The following is an 18,791-nucleotide window of genomic DNA, read 5'->3' as shown; positions in this document are numbered from 1 at the left end:
AGGCAGGATATGACTAGAATGGGGGACAGCTGCAGCCCAGCACCTGTGGGAGGCACCATGCTCTGCACTGTGTCACCTGTTGCCCATCCCCTGCCCAGGCTTAGGGGTTTCAGTCCTGGGGAAGTTTCCTTATGTCCTCTCTACATGGTCACCTCCTATGGCCGCAGCATGGTTCAGATGCCCTCATTTCTCCCTAGGGAGACAGTAACCACTGGTTTCCTTGTCTCCAGCTCCAGTCCTCCCTTAGACTCAGCACAGAGTTGGCTTTCTCGGATGCACATCGCGCCTTGTCATGTCTCCAAGGGCTAGACCCTGCCCTCAGCATCCTCGCAGCTGCCCTCCTCTCCAATTGGCCTCCCGATACTTCTTCCTCTCACCCCTTGCTTCAGACACACTGAACTCTGCCCCTGCTCCCCCACGCCTCTGGGCCTCTGCAGATGCCATTCTCCCTAACTGGAACATGCTACAAAACAGAGACTAAAATTCTCAATTTATTTGGAGTTTCTGAGAATTAAGATACAGAACATTTGCGGGAAGTCTAACACAGGAACTGGCATATAATAAGGGCTTACGGGTGTTTGTGGAATTAATGAACGTTGGACGAATAGTTTAAATCTGTTCTTGGAAAAAACACTAAGGTAAAGAGATGTCAAGGTATTTGCAAAGAGGATGACTCTTAGAACATAAGCGATGGAGGCGGGAAGCCACACTAGGGAAGGATATAGAAGCTCTGTATGTATGTTGCATGTGGAACTGTCCATCTCCAACCAGAATCTGGGGTGTGCATGTCCACAAGATGTGGAAATCCAAGCAAGGCTTGCATTTCCAAAGTCAATTACCTACAAAAGAGGTGGGTCCTCAGAAGGGAAGTAGGGGAGATGGAGGCACATCTTTGGGAGGCAGAAGAGAGAATTCAGCCATGAGCTTGTGCCTAAAACTCGCAGCTCATGAAAAACCCAGGCAGACACTCCTGGCTGCTGGATAATTAAAGACCAACCACACGAGGACCAGGGATGGAAAAACAGATTTTATTTTTTAAGAGTTAGCACCAGAATTCCCACTTCTCCAGTAAGTATATTTTATTTAGGAATATACCTTGTGTCAGCAGGAGCAAAGGCTACAAGTAAGATTGTTAAATTGACTTTCATGAGGAAATAAGGAGAATTTACTCTGGAGTCAAGACCCAGAGAGACAAAATAGAGGGTGGACAGGGGAGCCAGCAAGATGTGGAGAGAGGATGGGGTACTGGCACAGAGGGAGGGCAGGCAGGGAAAGTTCCCCAGCAAGAAGCAACTTAGGACATCAGAGGCTGTCTGCGCAGCACCAACGCAAATGCCCCATTGCGACTCCCGCTATGTACGTAAGACACCATCTCTGAGACATGGATTTATTGTCTTGTTGAAACCAGAAAAGGCACTGATTTCCCTTCTGGGTCAGCACCAGGTGGGGTGGAGGCGGCCTCATCAGAAGCTCAGATGATTTGTTTACTTACTGAGTCCTCAGAAGCAGGATTAGGGCCAAGAGTAATGGAAATATAAACCCCCCATGAAATGTACTGAACTCTTCAGGAGAGAGATTCGCTTCCAATCCTATCTGGACCTCAGCAGGCTGAGACCTGTGCCCACCCCCACCAGACTGGAAGGGAGAGGCCACTGGAAGATGATAGTCCTGCTGTGTAGCCGGCTGTCTGCCGTCCCGGCACTCTGTGTGTGTTTCTCTGTAGTAAATCTGAGAATTTCAGCAAGTCATATTTGGGTGCCCCGGCCTTGTCTCCATTATATTCCAGGGGTCCAGGGGATTGTTATCCATCAACATTATCAAGGTAAGAATCATCCTTGAGGGTAAAGGAAGATGAATGGTGGGCCAGGGTCAGAGCCACCTGGCTTTGCATCTCGCCACTCGACCGTTATCCGCCCCACACCAAAGCTGGAATCGTGGGAAATGTTTTCATTAAGAAAGGCTGCATTTCCCGCAGGCTTCTAAGGAGTCCAGTTTTCTCTTCCCTCCATCATTAATCAAGCAAAATAGACTGTTCGGGGAGACCCTCACAGAGGGAAACAGCAGGACCTGACCTCTGACCAGATCCTCAGACAGGCTCTGGTCATCCAGCAAAGCCAGACAAGCAGCCGGCAGAGAGTCCAGCTGGGAGGACAAGCTGACGCCCAGATGTCACAGCTTGAGAAATTCATCCCCAGGCAAGGCCTCTCTGCCAAACTGCTGCCAGCCCACCTGTCCTGAGAGAGGGCATTATAGCCAGGCCTGAGGAGGGCGCAGATGGTGGCAGAGGGCAAAGGGCATAGGGAGCTCTCTGCGTGGCTGAATTGGAGGGGGCATGTGGAGAGTAGGGAGGGGCATCTGTCCATACCCGAGGTCCTCTGGGCTCCAAATTCGCACGTGGCCACCTGCAGCCAGAACAGCAACCATTGCACCCAAGGAGACCACCTGTGCAACTGCCTCTGACAAAGGCATCCATGACCACGCTTCTCCACGCTGGTTGTGAAGGGTTCCATCTGGGTCTTCAGGGTGAAGGAAACCAGGGAAAGTGAAATGAAGCTCAAGGTAGCTGAGGAATGGGGAGGCTCAGCGTTTTGCAGAGAAACGATTCTACTAGCAGCTTGATGAAAAACGTGCAGCCAAGCAAGAGTACAGAAAACCTTAAAGAAACAGGGCCTCCTGGAGGAGGGGAAGTTTTCAAATGCTTTTATAGACTGAGCGTGGGATGCACGATTCCAGCTAACAAGCCATTCAAGAATTTTAAAATGCACAAAGAAGAAAAATTCCAACCTGAGGGAGCATTGTATAATAACACCACATTAGCCCCCCAGCAAGGCCCAGGCTCCACGGTGACCAGACAACACAGCTTATACCATTTGTCTGTCCCATTTGGAAACACATTCGAATATAAATGGAGTGGCAATGTGACAACATGTCTGTTACTTCAATTGCAGCCCTGAAGTCGCCAGGCAGGCAGCACAGTTCTGAAGACGGAGTGAGTTACAGATTCTCCTCTGAGCAAGGCTACCCGTGAAATCTTAGCAAAGTCTCAAGGTTCTTAAGGACTCGTTATCACTTTTATTAACTTACTGAGTCAGGCGAACCCTAAGCTAACTTGTCAAGAAAACCAGAATGAGAAACACACAAATAAGACAGGACTTTGTAGGGAAAAATAAACAACTGCCCCACACTCTAGCAAATACGATGCTTTTGAAGCCACAAAAAGCCACTTAAGTATTTTTCTTCCAGGGGACTTTCTCTCTACTAAATAGTAACCAAATTGATTTGCTATAATAGTGCTTGGCTGGCTTTGGAGCTCAGACAGCCCTGACCACTGGCCTGACAGAAGAAGATGGAGTTTCTGAGGCCAGCTCAGTGCTGAACTGGAGAGATGGATGGTCTCGTAAAAATTCCCTGTTCCTGATGGTCCTCATGACAACTTCTAACCCAGAAGAATCATTCTAAGGGCAGCCGTCTGACGGAAGAACTAAAGATGGACTTGAGAGCTCCACTTCCAAAAGTATTTTCATTAATTTCATCAAGACAAAGTTAATAAGCCATGACATAAATGTGGTTTTTTTCCTTAAGTTAGTTGTTCTAAACATGTTAGAGTCTTCTCTATAAATCTCACAGCTAGAGGCTAGTAGAAATTAGTCTGCCTTCTACACTGTCATTAGGAAAGAAAGAAGTGGTAATAGCTACTGAGGAAACCTAAGCGGAATGGCTTGCAAATGAGATGAATCTACAAGCTGCCCAAATGGTTGTTGGGCAGGATGAGTAAATAAATCCACATTTCCCTCTCGTCAACCCCCACACAAGGAAGCAGGTGCAACAAATGGAGATCGAGACACCCTTAATAAAGTATTTTATTTATAGATATATAAAGAGGTTTCTAAGGGCAGTTTAACTTGTGTTAAGACCTGCATTCTAACAGATCCACTCCATCAGTCCTTGTGGAAGTTCTCCAACGAGCAGGTCTTGTATACAGAGCTAAGTGGGTCTCAAAGCCACGGCCTCTCTTCTCCCATGCAAGGCAGCTCTGATGGAGTGCCTGCATGAGCACTGTGGACAGTAAGTGGTGCATGATGCATAGGATAAGGGGCTGGACAGACTAGAGATGCTCTCCCACCTGCTCTGATGCTTTTAAAGAGCATGCTCCGGAAGATAGGCGGACTATATCATACAAAAGATGAGGCTATGTTCACCCTTGCCATGGAAACCCTGAACCCGCTTGGCCACCTCCTCCACAATGATCCTGTTAATAACCCAGCCTTGTTCTAAACGCTTGCTGTATGTTCTCTCGTTTAGTTTTCATCATGACTCTAAAGGGTAGGTAATATTTTAATCCCCAATTTACAGAGGAAACTGAAGCAGAGAATGACAAATAAAAAATAATACGTTAAAAAGTTAGTAACTAGAGTGACCGGGATTCAAACCCAGGCAATCTGGTTTCTGTGCTGCTGCTGCTACTACTACTACTACTACTAATACTGCTACTGCTACTAATACTACTACTGCTGCTGCTGCTGCTGCTACTACAGCTACTGCTACTATTACTACTACTGCTGCTACTGCTACTGCTACTAATACTACCACAGCTACTAATACTACTACTGCTGCTGCTGCTGCTAATACTACTACAGCTACTAATACTACTACTGCTACTGCTACTAATACTACTACTGCTGCTGCTGCTGCTACTACAGCTACTGCTACTATTACTACTACTGCTGCTACTGCTGCTGCTGCTACTATAGCTACTGCTACTATTACTACTACTGCTGCTACTGCTGCTGCTGCTACTACAGCTACTGCTACTATTACTACTACAGCTACTGCTGCTACTGCTGCTATTACTACTACCATTGCTGCTACTGCTACTGCTACTATTATTACTACTACTGCTACTGCTGTGCTACTGCCACTACTACAGCTACTGCTACTAATACTACTACAGCTACTGCTGCTACTGCTGCTATTACTACTACTATTGCTGCTACTGCTACTATTACTACTACTGCTGCTACTGCTACTACTACAGCGACTGCTACTAATACTACTACAGCTACTGCTACTGCTACTATTACTACTACTACTGCTGCTGCTGCTAGTGCTATTATTACCACAAGATCTCTGTGATGTCACTCTTAAATCTTGCTCTTTGTGTCGTGCCTGGGCCCCAGCAGGAACAGAGAGAGGTAAGGTGGCTGGGGTTCTAGGTCTGATATTGCATTCACCACATTTGATGACAACGAGCCACGTGCCTCAGAGCCGTGCCTCTGTTTACCCTCTTAAGGGGTGCGTGTCATCTTCTAACACCCTCTACTGGATCCCTCCTCACTACCATCAGTCTCCCTTTCTCGCTTGTCCTCCAGGACAGATGCTTTGCATCCGGTGTGCCTGACGTGCTACCAAAGAGCTCACCCGCACCTTTAGTCCACGGCAAAACAAGTAATCACAGGCCTTGATGAGATACCGTCCCCTCTCCCTCCACCCCTAACCCGTGCAGCGTATGTCTGTGCCATGGGAAGTGGCCCCTCCTTAGCTCCTCAAGCAGAAGGAGTGCAGCATGACTAAGCAAGAACTGGGAAAATGGATGGGGGACACGGGGCAGGGCGAGGGCAAGGCTGCATGTTCTTGGATAAGAAGGAAGCCCTTTGAGGAGAGAGAACGTGGGGGACCTTCCAGGGAGTGAGACCCTCCCAGGAGCAGGCCCCACAGAGTGACAGGGTGCCCTCTCCTCCTTGCCTCAGGCGGGGATGTGGGGATGGGCACGCACTGCCTGAGCCATGTCATCTCACTGTGCTTCCATCCACATGGGGAGCGGGGGTAATCAATACAGAGGCACAGTGAGAGTCTTACTTGGCCTTCACCTCTTCTTCCAAACTCCAGAAATGAGGAAGACAGAGCAGGCAAGAGCATCCAAAAGTACAAAACCTGGCATCAAGTACCTTCTACCCCCCAGCCCATATGCTCCAGGCTCTCAAGTCCACGGGTCCTGCAGAGGCCTTAGTCCACTCTCTTGGCCAACCCTTCACCACCTTAGAAAGACCCAGACATTCTGATGGCTCCCTGGAGCAGTGGACACGGAGGGAGTGGGAGTTACTCTAGTTAGAATCACAGTGTCTGCTGAGTTTCCTCATCAATCAAGGACATATTTCTAGCATTTACCATCTGTTGGGGCACATTTCCTTCCCCCCACCAAACATAAGATTATAGAATGGATTTGATGTCTTGGCAAATGACATGTGTACCCAGCCCACTCCAGAGATTCTAATAATTTCCCTCCCCAAAATGTGTGCCCCTGATAAGATGATACGAAAATGTCCTGGGGTGGGGCAGATACAGCCATCTCTGTCCTGCAACACTGATTTCCACTCCTTATGTGTGGTTGAGTAAAGGAGGTGTAACTAGTTTCAAATGCTGAATGGCAAGCATATCACGTGCACAAACTTCTGGACAATTTTCACAAACCCACTTGGGAGAAATTTCTTTTTATTATGTGGCTCCCACCAAGCATCAAATGAAAGTTTTCTTGGGCACGATATTCCTAATGGCAGATTCTGGGCCCAATGGACAGTCTCCACTGTGCTTCATTGTTACCCCAAACATCCAGGGAGAAAACCACCTCTCACAACAGGTCACAGCTCCACATCCTACTCCCAGGTCCCAAGAGAAGCTAACAGAGATTACACCTATGTCAAGCCAGCAATGGAAGGACTGACCATGAGCCTGTCATCTGATCTTGGAAGGAATGGAAAACTTAAAACAGGTTCAAGATGATGACTCCCCATAGGAAGCCTCCATCCCCAGGCCTGCCATGTGAACCCATCCTCCAGGAAACTGTCATCACAGAAGCCTAAGAGACAAGAATCTCCTTACTCCCTAAGCATGTTACTTTTACATACAAGAGGCACCCAGTGAGCTAATATGCCCTGTCTGCTGACAATGGGGATAATTGCCTGCTGATGTTTCTCGGAGGCACTGCCCAGTTGACTGGTTTCAATTTCAGTAAATGACAGAGTTCTAGTAGTTAAAGTAGGTGGGCAAGAGTGCTCAGCGGGAGTTGAGGCATACAGTCGCCCGAGGCGGGCCAAGGGCATGGGCCTTTCCCCTCCTGGAGGGAGCTGGCGAGGCGAGCACTGACCTGCAGCATCTGGAGGTAGCCTTCCTGGGGGTCACAGAGCAGGGAGGAGATGCGGTGGTTGTTCCTCATGCATTTCTGGTTGTCCTTTGCAGACGGGAAGATCTGCCGGACCACGGTCATCCTGCCCAGGGCGCTGTGGACCAGATCCAGGATCTCTGGGTCGCTGATTTCCTGGGAAGATAACCAGACTCATTCTTACCATTGACTCATGAACTATTTCTGCAAAAGGCCTATGAGGAGGCGTCTAGATCAATAGCCGAAGGCATTAAGGGATGGGGGCCCAGGTCACTCAGTTCGTTAGTTGCTTATTTACAACCAATACTTGCTCATCCTAAAATGCAAACAGGATTACTCAGTGTCTTCCCTGAAGGCCAGGAAAAGATATCTGAAGCTAGACCATCAATGCAGTGGCTTCCTCGGAGTCCAGCTCTTAAGAGCCAGTGCTGTCAAATGTCATGTTAGGCATTAGCTGGAAATAAAGGCTAACTTTCTTATTGGGAGTCATCTACCTGACTTAGACAAGGAAAAAACCGGTTTTCTCTGACATAGCCGACCAAAATTCAACGAGTTTCTCCTAATTCCTTAATAATTAGAACTTTTTTTAAAGATTTGCATATAAATTTTGAAAATATATCCATTCATTCACTCAGTCATTGCACAAAATCTACCCAACATCTCATCTGTGGTCTGTGCTGTGTTAAGCACTGGGGATACAACCGTGAATGAGTCGGGCCTAATCTCACCTGGTGAAGTTCAAGGTCATCATAGGATGAACTATGAGGAGTGATGTAATAAGGAAATCTAGAGGCAAAGAAAACTCATTGTGCTTCCACGTTAGACCATTTGCTAAGCTCTTCGCACAAATGAACCTCATTTGGTGCTCACAATCACCCTAGGAATTCTTTGAGGTGGATCCGATTATTATTGTCCATTTCTAATATGCACTCTCAAGCATAAAGGTAACAAAGGGGACAGGCCACAGGGAGCTCTTTCCAGGAGGAAGCATCTGTGAGGAACTGGCACTGAAGCTGAACCGGAAGGACAACTTGAGGCAAAGTGCTGGCATGTAGTGGGGAGGGGCAGTGCAGAGCTGAGCCGGTGATGCTGCTGCTGATGGCCCTGGCAGCAGTGGCCCCCTGTGGCACCCTCTTCCAGGGAGAGGCAGCAGGGTGCCCCTCCGACCTGGGGAGGGGCGGAGCCACTGGCAGAAAGGGATAGTGGTCTAAGGCAGGGCTGGATCTTTATCCTGGGCCAGATGTGGGCGAGGAGGCGCCGTAAACCTCGCTGAATCATCCACACCAAGGGCGATGAGGGGCCCTAGAAAAACTTGAGGCAGAAACAAGCCACAGTCAGACTTACATTCTTGAAAACCTCTGGCTGCTGTACAGAGAGAGGATTAGAGAAGAGCCAAACTGCTCCATGGCTGGGAGCAGCATGGGATGACAAAACATGGAAACACACATGGACCCAGAGTTTTAGCGGTGGGAAAGAGCCAGGTTAAGAAAGCTCTAGTTCACTGACTGTCTCCTAAAAGTGACTAAATCCGTGTTGGCTGCAGGTCAAGATTTTAACTGTGAATCACTATGTTTCAAAACCAGTCTTCAGTCTTCCTCCTTGCAGACAACACATTGTAGCTTTGAGACAAGGAGATGGTATAAATGGAGATGATGAGGTTACAAATTAGTGATCAGGACCTTCAAAATCCCTTAAACAAGAACATGACAGGTTGAAGGGTAAACAATGTATTTCCGGTTCTTAGGGACCTGATGTAAGCGTGAAGGCTGCTCCTCAGTTGAAACCACGTGCTGGAACCAGAAGAAAGCAAGAAATGAAGAGTTGCACCCTTGCAGAATGAATGGTCAATAGTTCCCAAGTATGCTGAATTGCAGTCATCTCAATAGAACTGAAACACCGTCACATACTAAATCTGAGTGTAGACCACTAAATTTTGTATTTCAGACAAAATTCTGTTAAAGGCAGATGATCCTGTTGGATTGGGACCTACAGACAATCAAAGGTGGAGAAATTGCAGTGTTCACCTCTCAGGATCACCAGGTGAGACAGGCCCAGAACCCAGCTGAGCTTCAGGACATGGAGCAGAGAAAGCAGCTGAGCCTGGATGTCCGTGCTCTGCTCTGCTCTTAGCTGCCCTGCCAATGGAGGTCCCACCCCAAGCATCAGAACCTGGGATCAGAGAAATCACTTTCCCATCTAACAGTCAGCAGGACTGTAAGAAAGATTCCTGTAAACACCATATACTAGAATTTTTAAAATCTATCCTTAATTTTTTAGTAAAAATCTCAATCCGTTTATATTGGACTAGGATTACTTATATATTTGGATTGATTTCTCTCATGTTATTTATGTTACATATTTTACTGTTTCCTTTTTCTTCCAACTTTTTTTGCTTCTGTTTGGAATGATTTTGTTTCCTTTTTCATTTTTTTACCCTATTTTGGAAGTTATAGTCTCTGTTACTCTTTTATGGGTTATCTTAGATCTTTTAATATGCATACAAACAAAGTGTGAAATTAATCAGTATTTTTTTACTCTCCTCTTCAATATCTCTAAGCACCATCATCCCAACTAATGTGATAACAGTGGTCAATATCTTAATTCTATCTTTCTTTATGCCTTCTATTTCACATAATTTCCAGTGTTTTATACAGTTAATATTTGTCTAACTTATCAATATATTTGTTAGATATTCTTCTCTGGACCTCAAACCTTACATCTGGGATCATTTTCCTTCACCTGAAATACATAATTTAGGATTTCCTTTAATGTGGATTTGTTAGTGATAAACTTAGCTTTTGTTTGCTGGAAAATATCTTTATTCTGATCTCATTATTGAAAGATAAAATTCTAAGTTGACCACTATTTTCTCTTAGCACATTGAAGATAATATGGTCCTATCTTCTGGCTTTCATTTTTGTCCAGTGTCTTTGTGTCCTGTGGCTGCAATAACAAATTATCACAAACTTAATGGCTTAGAATAACAGAACTTTGTTCGCTCCCAGTTCTGCAGGCTAGAAGTCCAAAATCAGTCTCACTGGGCTGAAATCAAGATGTTGGCAGGATCCACTCCTTCCAGAGGCTCCAGGGCAGGATCTGTTCCCTGCCTCTTATAGCTTCTGATGGCTGCCAGCATCTCTTGGCTTGTAGCCACATCACTCCAGTCTCTTCCTCCACGGTCACATCACCTTCTCTTCTGTATAATTAAACATCCCTTTGCTTATCTCTTATAAGAACACTTGAGTCCACTAGGATTTTCCCAGATAGTCTCCCCATCTCAAGATCAGTAACTTAATCACACTGCAAACTCTCTTCTGCCACATAAGATAACACCCACAGTTTCCGAATTGGGCCCTGGATATCTTTGGGGTCCTTATCAGCCCCCTACCTCAGATACTAGGAATCAGTTTAACTCCATTCCTTTGGAGATGACCTGTATGTTCTCTCCAGATGCTCTTTACTTTTTCCTTTGGCTTTGGAGCCCTGCAGTGTCACATTGTGTCATGTCTGGTGTGGATGTTTTATTTTTACTCTGCTCCTGATCCTTGGGCTTCCTATATCAGGAGTTTGGTTTCTTTCTCTAATTCTAGAGAATTCTAAACTATAGTACCCTTTTATATTATTTCTTCCCCATTATCTCTTGTTTCATTCTAGAAATCCAACATTATCATTCTATCTTCCATGTGTTTTAACCTCCCTTTATGTTTTCCCTCTCTTTCTTTCTCTGGCTGCAAGGTAAATAATCTTTCCATATTTTCCAGTTCATTAATTCTCTCTATATCTGTGCCCATTTTGATATTTAATTTATCCTTTAAATTTTTTAAGTCCAATTATTAGGTTTTTAATTTCCTGAAGCTCTCTATCTCTCAATTCTGCTTCACTTTAAAATGTCTTAAATGTCTTTTATTCCTTGCTCATATATTCCAGCATCTCTTTATTTTTTGAAACATATTCAAGCATCCTTCTTTAACAGTCTGTGTCAGATAATTCTAATCTCTAAAGTCATTTCAGATCTGATTGAACTGTCTTTCTTTCCCCCTATCCTTCCTTGCTTCCTTTTTTTTCTTTCCTTCTCTTTTTTTCTTTCTTTCTCTCCTTCTTTCTTTCATGTATGGAATCTTATTTTCCTTAGAACTTGCTTGTGAATTCCTTGGAGTCTGACTGGAATTTGCATTACCTCAAGCAATGTTCATGCTTGCTTCTACCACCTACCTAGGAGCACTTCCCATCCATAACCACAGAATTTAATACAGAACTTTCCTTTGGGCTTGGGTCTCAAACCTGCTGGAGGCTTATCAATTCTCAAGAAAATTTCCCCCCTCCATGCAACTCCAAAGTCAAAATAGGAAACTGCCCTTCTGCACAGTGAGTTCATTTCTCATAAACCCTTACTCTGAGAATCTAAGTTTCTAGCTTTATGTGGAAATCTCTCATTAAGCCCCACATTTAATTGGTTCTTACACTTGTTCTTATATGTTCTATGCCCCACACAGCCAGAAGAATAAAAGCGCAAGGTCTTCACAGTTTGGCCAATAGATTCAAGGCAAAAACCAAATCTGAAGCTCACATATTTCCCAGACTTTCCCTTTTCACTTTATATTTGGCCCCTATGGTCATTACTCTCAACTGCTTAGTGATCTATTTAAAAATACTTTTAAAAATATATTATATTCAGTTTTCTTAGTTCTTTTCCTTTTGGGAGTGTCATTCAGGCTAATTATTCTTCCGTAAAGACATCTACTAAACCTTTTATACAAATTTTCATTCTTTAGCTCATGACCTTGCTCTTTTTCTGGGACACACACCCATCTCCCAAACTCCTCATATGTCTTGACTGGGTAACTGACTAAACTTTAGTTATTATGTTACAATTTATATTTGCTTCACTTGACTGCCTTTTCCCAAGTTCACTGTCATTAATATTAGAAGGAGGGCTGTTTCTGAGGGGCCCAAGAGAAGCATGTGCAACTTTCCCCATTTGGTCAAATCTCAGTTGTATTCTTGAGTCATCTCACTATTGTGGGTGAAAGAAGGTAAATATTCTGCAGGTTCTACCTTATTTTGTCTGTTGCTCCAGAAACATCCCCCTCCCCCGAATTTCTCCATTATCTTCCTCTCCTGCAATCAAATAGGTTCCACTCATAAATCCTCTCTCATCCATATTGCTCACTCAAAATATGATTTCTGTAAGAGATGATGGCAACTTGGACTAGGATGGTTACAAATGGATCATCTTCAGAGATAGCTTAACTATCTAGTAGAATCTAGAGCACATATTAATTGATGGAATTAAAATAGAGCAATGGCAAATACTGCGGGATCCAGCTCTTTTTTCAGTGGAAGAAGTATTTGTAGTTTGAAAACAAAAATATTGTAACAACTAAAAAACGTAGAGATGAAACAAGGGATAAAGTTCCCAGTTAACATCACATCCTTTTTGCCAGTCATCGGGAGGAAAAAAAATACCCTTTAGCGCCTTGTGGCACACTTAAAGGACGATTTCTATGAAAACAACAAAATGTGAGACTTGCTTCACGCACTGAATAATAAAAATACTCACCGCCTCTAATTTTGTGCTGAGAATGCACACTGAAGCTCAGACAATCTTCACTTTGAGTCAAATACATTATTAGGAAACCTCTACAAATATCTACTTCAATTACAAAGAATTAAGACTAAGAAAAAGTTAGATGAACTCTAAAGAAAAGCTAATCCTTACATCCTCCCAGAAGGCTTACTTTAGTTCACTGATTGAAAGCAAAATTGTCCTTCTTATAGAAGATAGCAAGGAACAGAATGAGATGTAATTGCCTCCATTCAGAGGCAATGTGTGTCTTCAGCCAGGGTTGCTGGCAGGCTCCAGGGGGACTTACCATTCCAAAAAAATTTAAAGTATACAAGTATGTGTGCATTTTCCTGTAGACAAAGCCCATAGGTTGGATCAGATTTTCAAAGAAGGCTTTGACTCAAAAAAAGGTGGTGAACAACTGATATGGAAGCTAGTGATGGTTTTTAAAATTCTCCTTATTGTGAACTATGAGAATAAGAGAAAATTAAGGAAGACAGAAAAGAAAGAAAGAAAAGAAAGACAAAGTTACAGAATGATATATCAAATAAGGTACATTTATAGTAGAGATGTATGCAATGTAATAAAAACAGATGTGAAGGATACACACCAGCTTCGGGAGAGTGGCTGGCACTGGGGAAGTAGGTGGGGATGACAAACAGATTTGCAGCCTACCTGACGGCCTTGTCCCTCTTCTTCTGTGCTGGCAGAACCGCAGTGTGAACAGGTGCCCTTCCCTCCACTACGGGATTCGAGGTGGTAAGAAGCGACCCCTATACCCAGAATCAGAGGTACATCCTGCTTGGTCTGAGCCGCCCTGGGTGGTCCTTCTACTTTAGGTGGTTGTAGGGGAGGGTGCATGACTCCATTTCTGGTTGTGGAGATGTGTGGGGGTTTCCTTGGGAGATTCTGAGTGTGTCCGCTCAATCCTAAGACGATGACCAAGAAGAGACGGCACTTTTCTGCCTCTTGAGGTGTGAATCATGGGAAGATCCCCCTCAAAGGCAGGCCCAGCACATTGAGGACAACCGACAAAAGAGGAGTCCTGAGATATTATTTAGCCTCAGAATCGCCCTGCCCTGTAAACTCACGACCCATCTCTGAGCCTTCTCTAAGTTGAGATAATAAAATCTCAGGACATTTATGGAAATTGGATTCAGATTTTTCTGTAACTTAATCATCAGAAACAACCTGACTGATACCAAATTTAATGGGACTGCTATATGAGCACAGAGCAGACTTCAATTATATCTGAAATGGTTGATTTCTTAAAAATGGAGATCTCAAATATGGAAAAATTTAAATTGTGGACATGTAGATGTTTGTTACATCGTGCTCTGTATCTTTTAAGCCTCTTAGAAATATTTTATTTAAAACAGAGAATCACTGTGGAAGTCTCCGCAAAACGTCTGTTTGAATAGCAAAGAAGATACATTTTTATAATGAGGAGAAATCATCAAAGTAGCAATTAAAATGGTAAGAATCTCCTTCTTCTAAATATACATTTTTGGAATACCAGATGCAAAATTCATAGACAAATAAGTTTTTGTCTGATCTTCACGACTTCAGTAAAATTTCTGAACCTTCTGATATCAGGGGAAAATATTATTAAACATTTATAGAGAAGTCTAAACTTACATAGGGCTACGCAATCACATTATTAGTCATTTCTTTTTATTCCTTAGAAAGACCTATATCTATCAAACATCTGCATGATACCAGCATTATTCCATCTCTGGAGAAATAATAAAATTTATTTCTCTCCTAAAAACCATGGTGCCAGGTAATCTAAAGTTGATGATAGTAGAGAAACTTCACAGACAAAGCTGGCTGGAAAGAAGTTGAGAAAATAGAAGGAAGATTCAATAAAGTTGTGATGAAAAAATTACTCCCAAGGAAGTCAACAGGCTTTTCAGAATGTCTGCTATATTCAGATCCCTATGGAGTGCTCGAGACAAGGAAAGCTACCCATGCATTGTCCATGGAGACAAGGACATCCTGGTGAAAAAGAGAGGGTAGGAGGGAGCTGCCAAGGCTTGGAGCTGGTTACATTCCCAGGACAGAGGATGGTGGAAGGAGAGCATCTTCTGAGTGGTTGTTCTGACCAGAGATAAACCCTTTCTCATTAATCATCCCCTATAAACTCATGGGGTATGCCTGAGTCTCATTATACATAGGATATAGAAAATTGCAGAAAGGATCCCTTGCTCCCCAAAGTGTGGTCCATAAACCAAGAGCATCAGCATCACCTGCGAGCTGGTTAGAAATGTGGAATCTCGGACCCCACGAGAGTGTAGGATCTGGAATCAGATGGGTTTGGGTTCCAATTCCTGGCTTTTCTTCTTCTGGCTGCGTAAGTTGGACAAGGCACTTAATTCCTTGGAGTGTCATCTGTAGACAGGATAACAGTACTTCCCAGGGTTTTTAACTTAATTCAGTGGCTTTAATTCAATGAGATTCAACATGTCCAGCACAGAGCTTGGCAGCAAGTACTCCTTATCCTTCTGAGTCAAAAGCTGGGTTCTTGGATAGCCAACAAAAGACCTGCCTTAGCCTGGCCTCCAGGTGAGCCAGAGCAGCCCTTTTTCTGCCTCTCCTGCCACTCCATCGCTCCTACAGCCTCCTCCACACGCTTAAGGGAGCCTGTGGCAGACCAGCCCAGTCTGCAGTTAGCTGTTTCTCACTCCTCACCTCCAAGAGACCCAAGGATACTCAACCATTCTATCATTAAATAAAATGGCCCATTGGTTGAAAATCTGTATGGCTTCCTTTATTTTTATAAATGACACAAATGGTTTCTGCTCACAGTGAAGCCCACATTCGGCCTGCCCCTTCTCTCCCAGGCTGCCCCAGTGACAGGTGGCAGAGCTCTCCCCCAACCCACCTCCTCCATCACAGCCCATTCCCATGAGTGAGCACAGTCAGAGCAGCCAGCAATAAGCAGCTGGCCTTGCTCCCTAAAGACCTAACCTGGCTGTGGCTACAGGGCAGGATGGATGTCTCCTCAGGGTCTCTGTACAGTTCCCAGAAACCCTCCCCAGGCCTGCTGGTTTACCAGGAGAATCTGCTGTCTCGCCCAGAGAAGCCCAAAGTAAGTCCCTGGAACTTTGCATTTTTAGTGGCTCTTTTATTCTATTTCATTTAATTGAATTTTTATTTCATTACATTTTATTCTATTCTATTTGACCGTGAGCACAAGATGGACATCTGCCTTCCAAGGAACCAAGGGACCCACACATGTCATCAGCATTTATTGGGACAGTCACTAAAGCTCCTTGGCTGGCTGGTTATTTATGCATGATGGAGGGGCTTGAGTGGGCCATCTCTGAGACTTATCTACCCTTCCCGTCAGCTCTCTTCTCTTCTTTCTTTCCGGCTCTTACTTTAACTTGATCCTTTCCTGTTTCCACTCTCTCCTTTGTCTCACTCATCCTCCACCCACCTTCTCTTTCCCTTCTTTTCCTTCCATCTCCTTCGGCCTTCCTGCTTCCACCAACCTTGCAAGTTCTGAATCCTCACCACCCCATGTCAGCCACGGCGGCTCATGCAGTTTCCCTTAATTCCAGCAGACTCGGAACGTCTAAGGTGGGTCAAAGCAATTCCCAGAGTGGTTCAGCGATTGCTAACCTCAGCCCAGCCTTTTCAGATGTGATATTCCTGAAATATGCTCTAGGCTGGACCTGAAATGTATACTTCTGTAGGTCTGTCCTGGGTATTGAAAACACGAAAATAACTGTAAGGACAGGCTAAAAATAGCTTTGTCACAATTTGGAGGGCAGGGCAAATCTAGAGCGTGCACAGTTCAACAACTCAGGGCAGAGTCTGAGTAACAGTCCTCTAGGTAACAGGGTTCTCAGTCACAGGCACAGAAGTGGCAACCCTACGTCCCCAGCAGAACAGCATGAAATTCACCCAGAAAGGGGGTCTCATGAGCTGCATCACAAAAGTCCACCTACTCAGATCCTCTGGTTCTTTATTGTATACCCACAACGCTGACTCAGATCTGGGGGCACTGTGACTTCTCAGTGCTCCCCGCACAAAAACAGAAGGGAAGTGCAGATGCCAACCCATTGCTCCATCTACACTGGAGTTGGAACCAGAACACCTCTCAAGGCCAGGGTGTGTCTCTCAGATTCTGCTGTTGCCTAGTGCTGAGCACCAGGCCTGGCAAATACTTACGAAGGAAGAAGGGAGGGGATGGAGGAACAAGTGGAGGAGGAAGAGAGAGAAGACGGGAGGGAGGGAGAGGGAGAAAGGGAGAAAAGGAGAGAAGGCATCTTCAGAATTCCCCACAGAAAAATGTGAACCTCGAAAATTTTAACATTTAAAACTCTGACCTAAGTCACTATCTCTATAACACAAAGCCAGTGCTTTTTATTCTGCTGTTAAATTTTTAAAAGCTGGCCGGGGCTTCAATTTGCAGCTTACTCCCCAGGCAGATATTCAAACAGAAAAATAAATATAATAGTGGCTGATCCTTCACAGCACTCATTTGCTTGCTTGCTACAAACCACTTTAATTATTTTGTTTGCAATCCCTATTTGCTCGCCTCAAGAGAATATTTAAATCTGCTTCTATTTGTGTACAACTATCCTTACCACTAGGAAAATGTGACCTTATGATTCACATTAACACCTGGTGGATTTTTATCCCAAGGAGCTAACAGAAAATTATAATTTTTAATTGCATTTACCATTTAAAATCCAGAAATATTATCAAAAAATGATTCCAAAGATGATTTGAAAATAAAATTGCATGGTCCAGAGCCCCAGAGTGGATGGTTGTGAAGGTTACAGCTATGTGTTTAACACATCAAAGCCCTCACATCTGAACTAGATCCAATTGCGGAGACCCAAAGGTAAGAACTGAGAATATAAATTCAGAAGAATTAAGGACATACAACATTGTAATTAAGTGTGCAGATGCTGGCCATGATGGATTGATAGGGGCTGAACTTACCTCTCACCTTAATAACTAAAAACAAACAAAATATATGAAACAACAGTTTTCAGACTTTGGACAAAGGCTGAACAGTGGCACCCAAGAAAAAAGAAACTAAAGAAGTCAGCTTGAGCTTACCACTTAGAGAGTTTCCAAGTTGTAGCAGAGGAAGTGGAAACCTAGGCAAAGCCTGACGGTCTCCATGAGTCTGGGTTCTGAGGAGGCCAAGGCAGTTAGAATTCATAAAGCAGAATTCCAGAGAAGAGAGATCTACACAGAAAAAGCCCTCTAGAAATGTGGAGAACGTCTCCTTTGAGTCTTTAGCTGTGTATGGATCAGTGCGTGTGTGTCAGGAAACTACCTGAGTCCAGGGAAAGGGTCACTTGAAAGGATCAGGTTTAATAATCCTCAATAACGGATCAAATTAGCAACAGACTAAAGACTGTTTTTGACTTGCTTAACAAAGCTTCAAAGCAAGTCTTGAAAAACCAAAATATTCCAAAGTAACTTAACTGTTCCCCAGGGGGGAGAGGGGGAAAATGTACTTAAAGGAATAAAAAGGAATCAACCATCCAACCATATGAAGTTCACAGTGTCTGGCATCTAATCAAAAATTACCAGGCATGCAAAGAAACAGGAAAACCCAACCCATAATGAGGAGAAAAATCAAGCAATAGAAACAAGCCCAGAAATAATACAGATGGTAGAATTAGTAGAATAGGACATTAAAACAGATATTATAAATATCGTAAATACACACCATATGTTCAAGAAGATAGAGGAAAGTAGGTGCATGATATGGAGAGAAATGAGACACAAACAATTTCTACAAATAAAGATGCAATATCTGAGATGAAAAGTACTCTGGATGAAACTAACAGCAGATTAGACACTGTAGAAGAAAAATAAATGAACTTGAAAGCATGGAACCAAAAAGCCTCCTAAATGAATCACTGAATGAAAAAAGCACTGGAAAAAATTAATAGAGCATTAGCGAGCAGTGGAACAACTTCAAGCAACCTAATACACCTGTCATTAAGTCCAAGAAGAAGAGAGAAAGGGAAGGGCACAAAAAATATTTGAAGAAATAATAGTCGAACATTTTCTAAATTTGATGAAATCCAACCC

The 18,791-nt window shown here is 44.0% G+C and overlaps 1 protein-coding gene across 3 annotated transcripts in view; it reads right to left on the bottom strand.

Moving 5' to 3' along the window:
- GRID1 (glutamate ionotropic receptor delta type subunit 1) overlaps window positions 1-18,791 on the bottom strand; it is a 671,187-nt gene that overhangs the window by 213,444 nt on the left and 438,952 nt on the right. For all 3 annotated transcript variants that reach the window (XM_070616293.1, XM_070616307.1, XM_070616296.1), the window contains one exon: window positions 7,142-7,312. In XM_070616293.1, the coding sequence (XP_070472394.1) occupies window positions 7,142-7,312 (171 nt within the window). The remainder of the gene's footprint in view (window positions 1-7,141; window positions 7,313-18,791) is intronic.

Source organism: Equus przewalskii, chromosome 1 (genome assembly GCF_037783145.1).
Source record: "Equus przewalskii isolate Varuska chromosome 1, EquPr2, whole genome shotgun sequence".
NCBI classification, from domain to species: Eukaryota; Metazoa; Chordata; class Mammalia; order Perissodactyla; family Equidae; genus Equus; species Equus przewalskii.
Note: the sequence above shows the minus strand (reverse complement) of the source record. Positions and strands in the feature narration are given on the sequence as shown.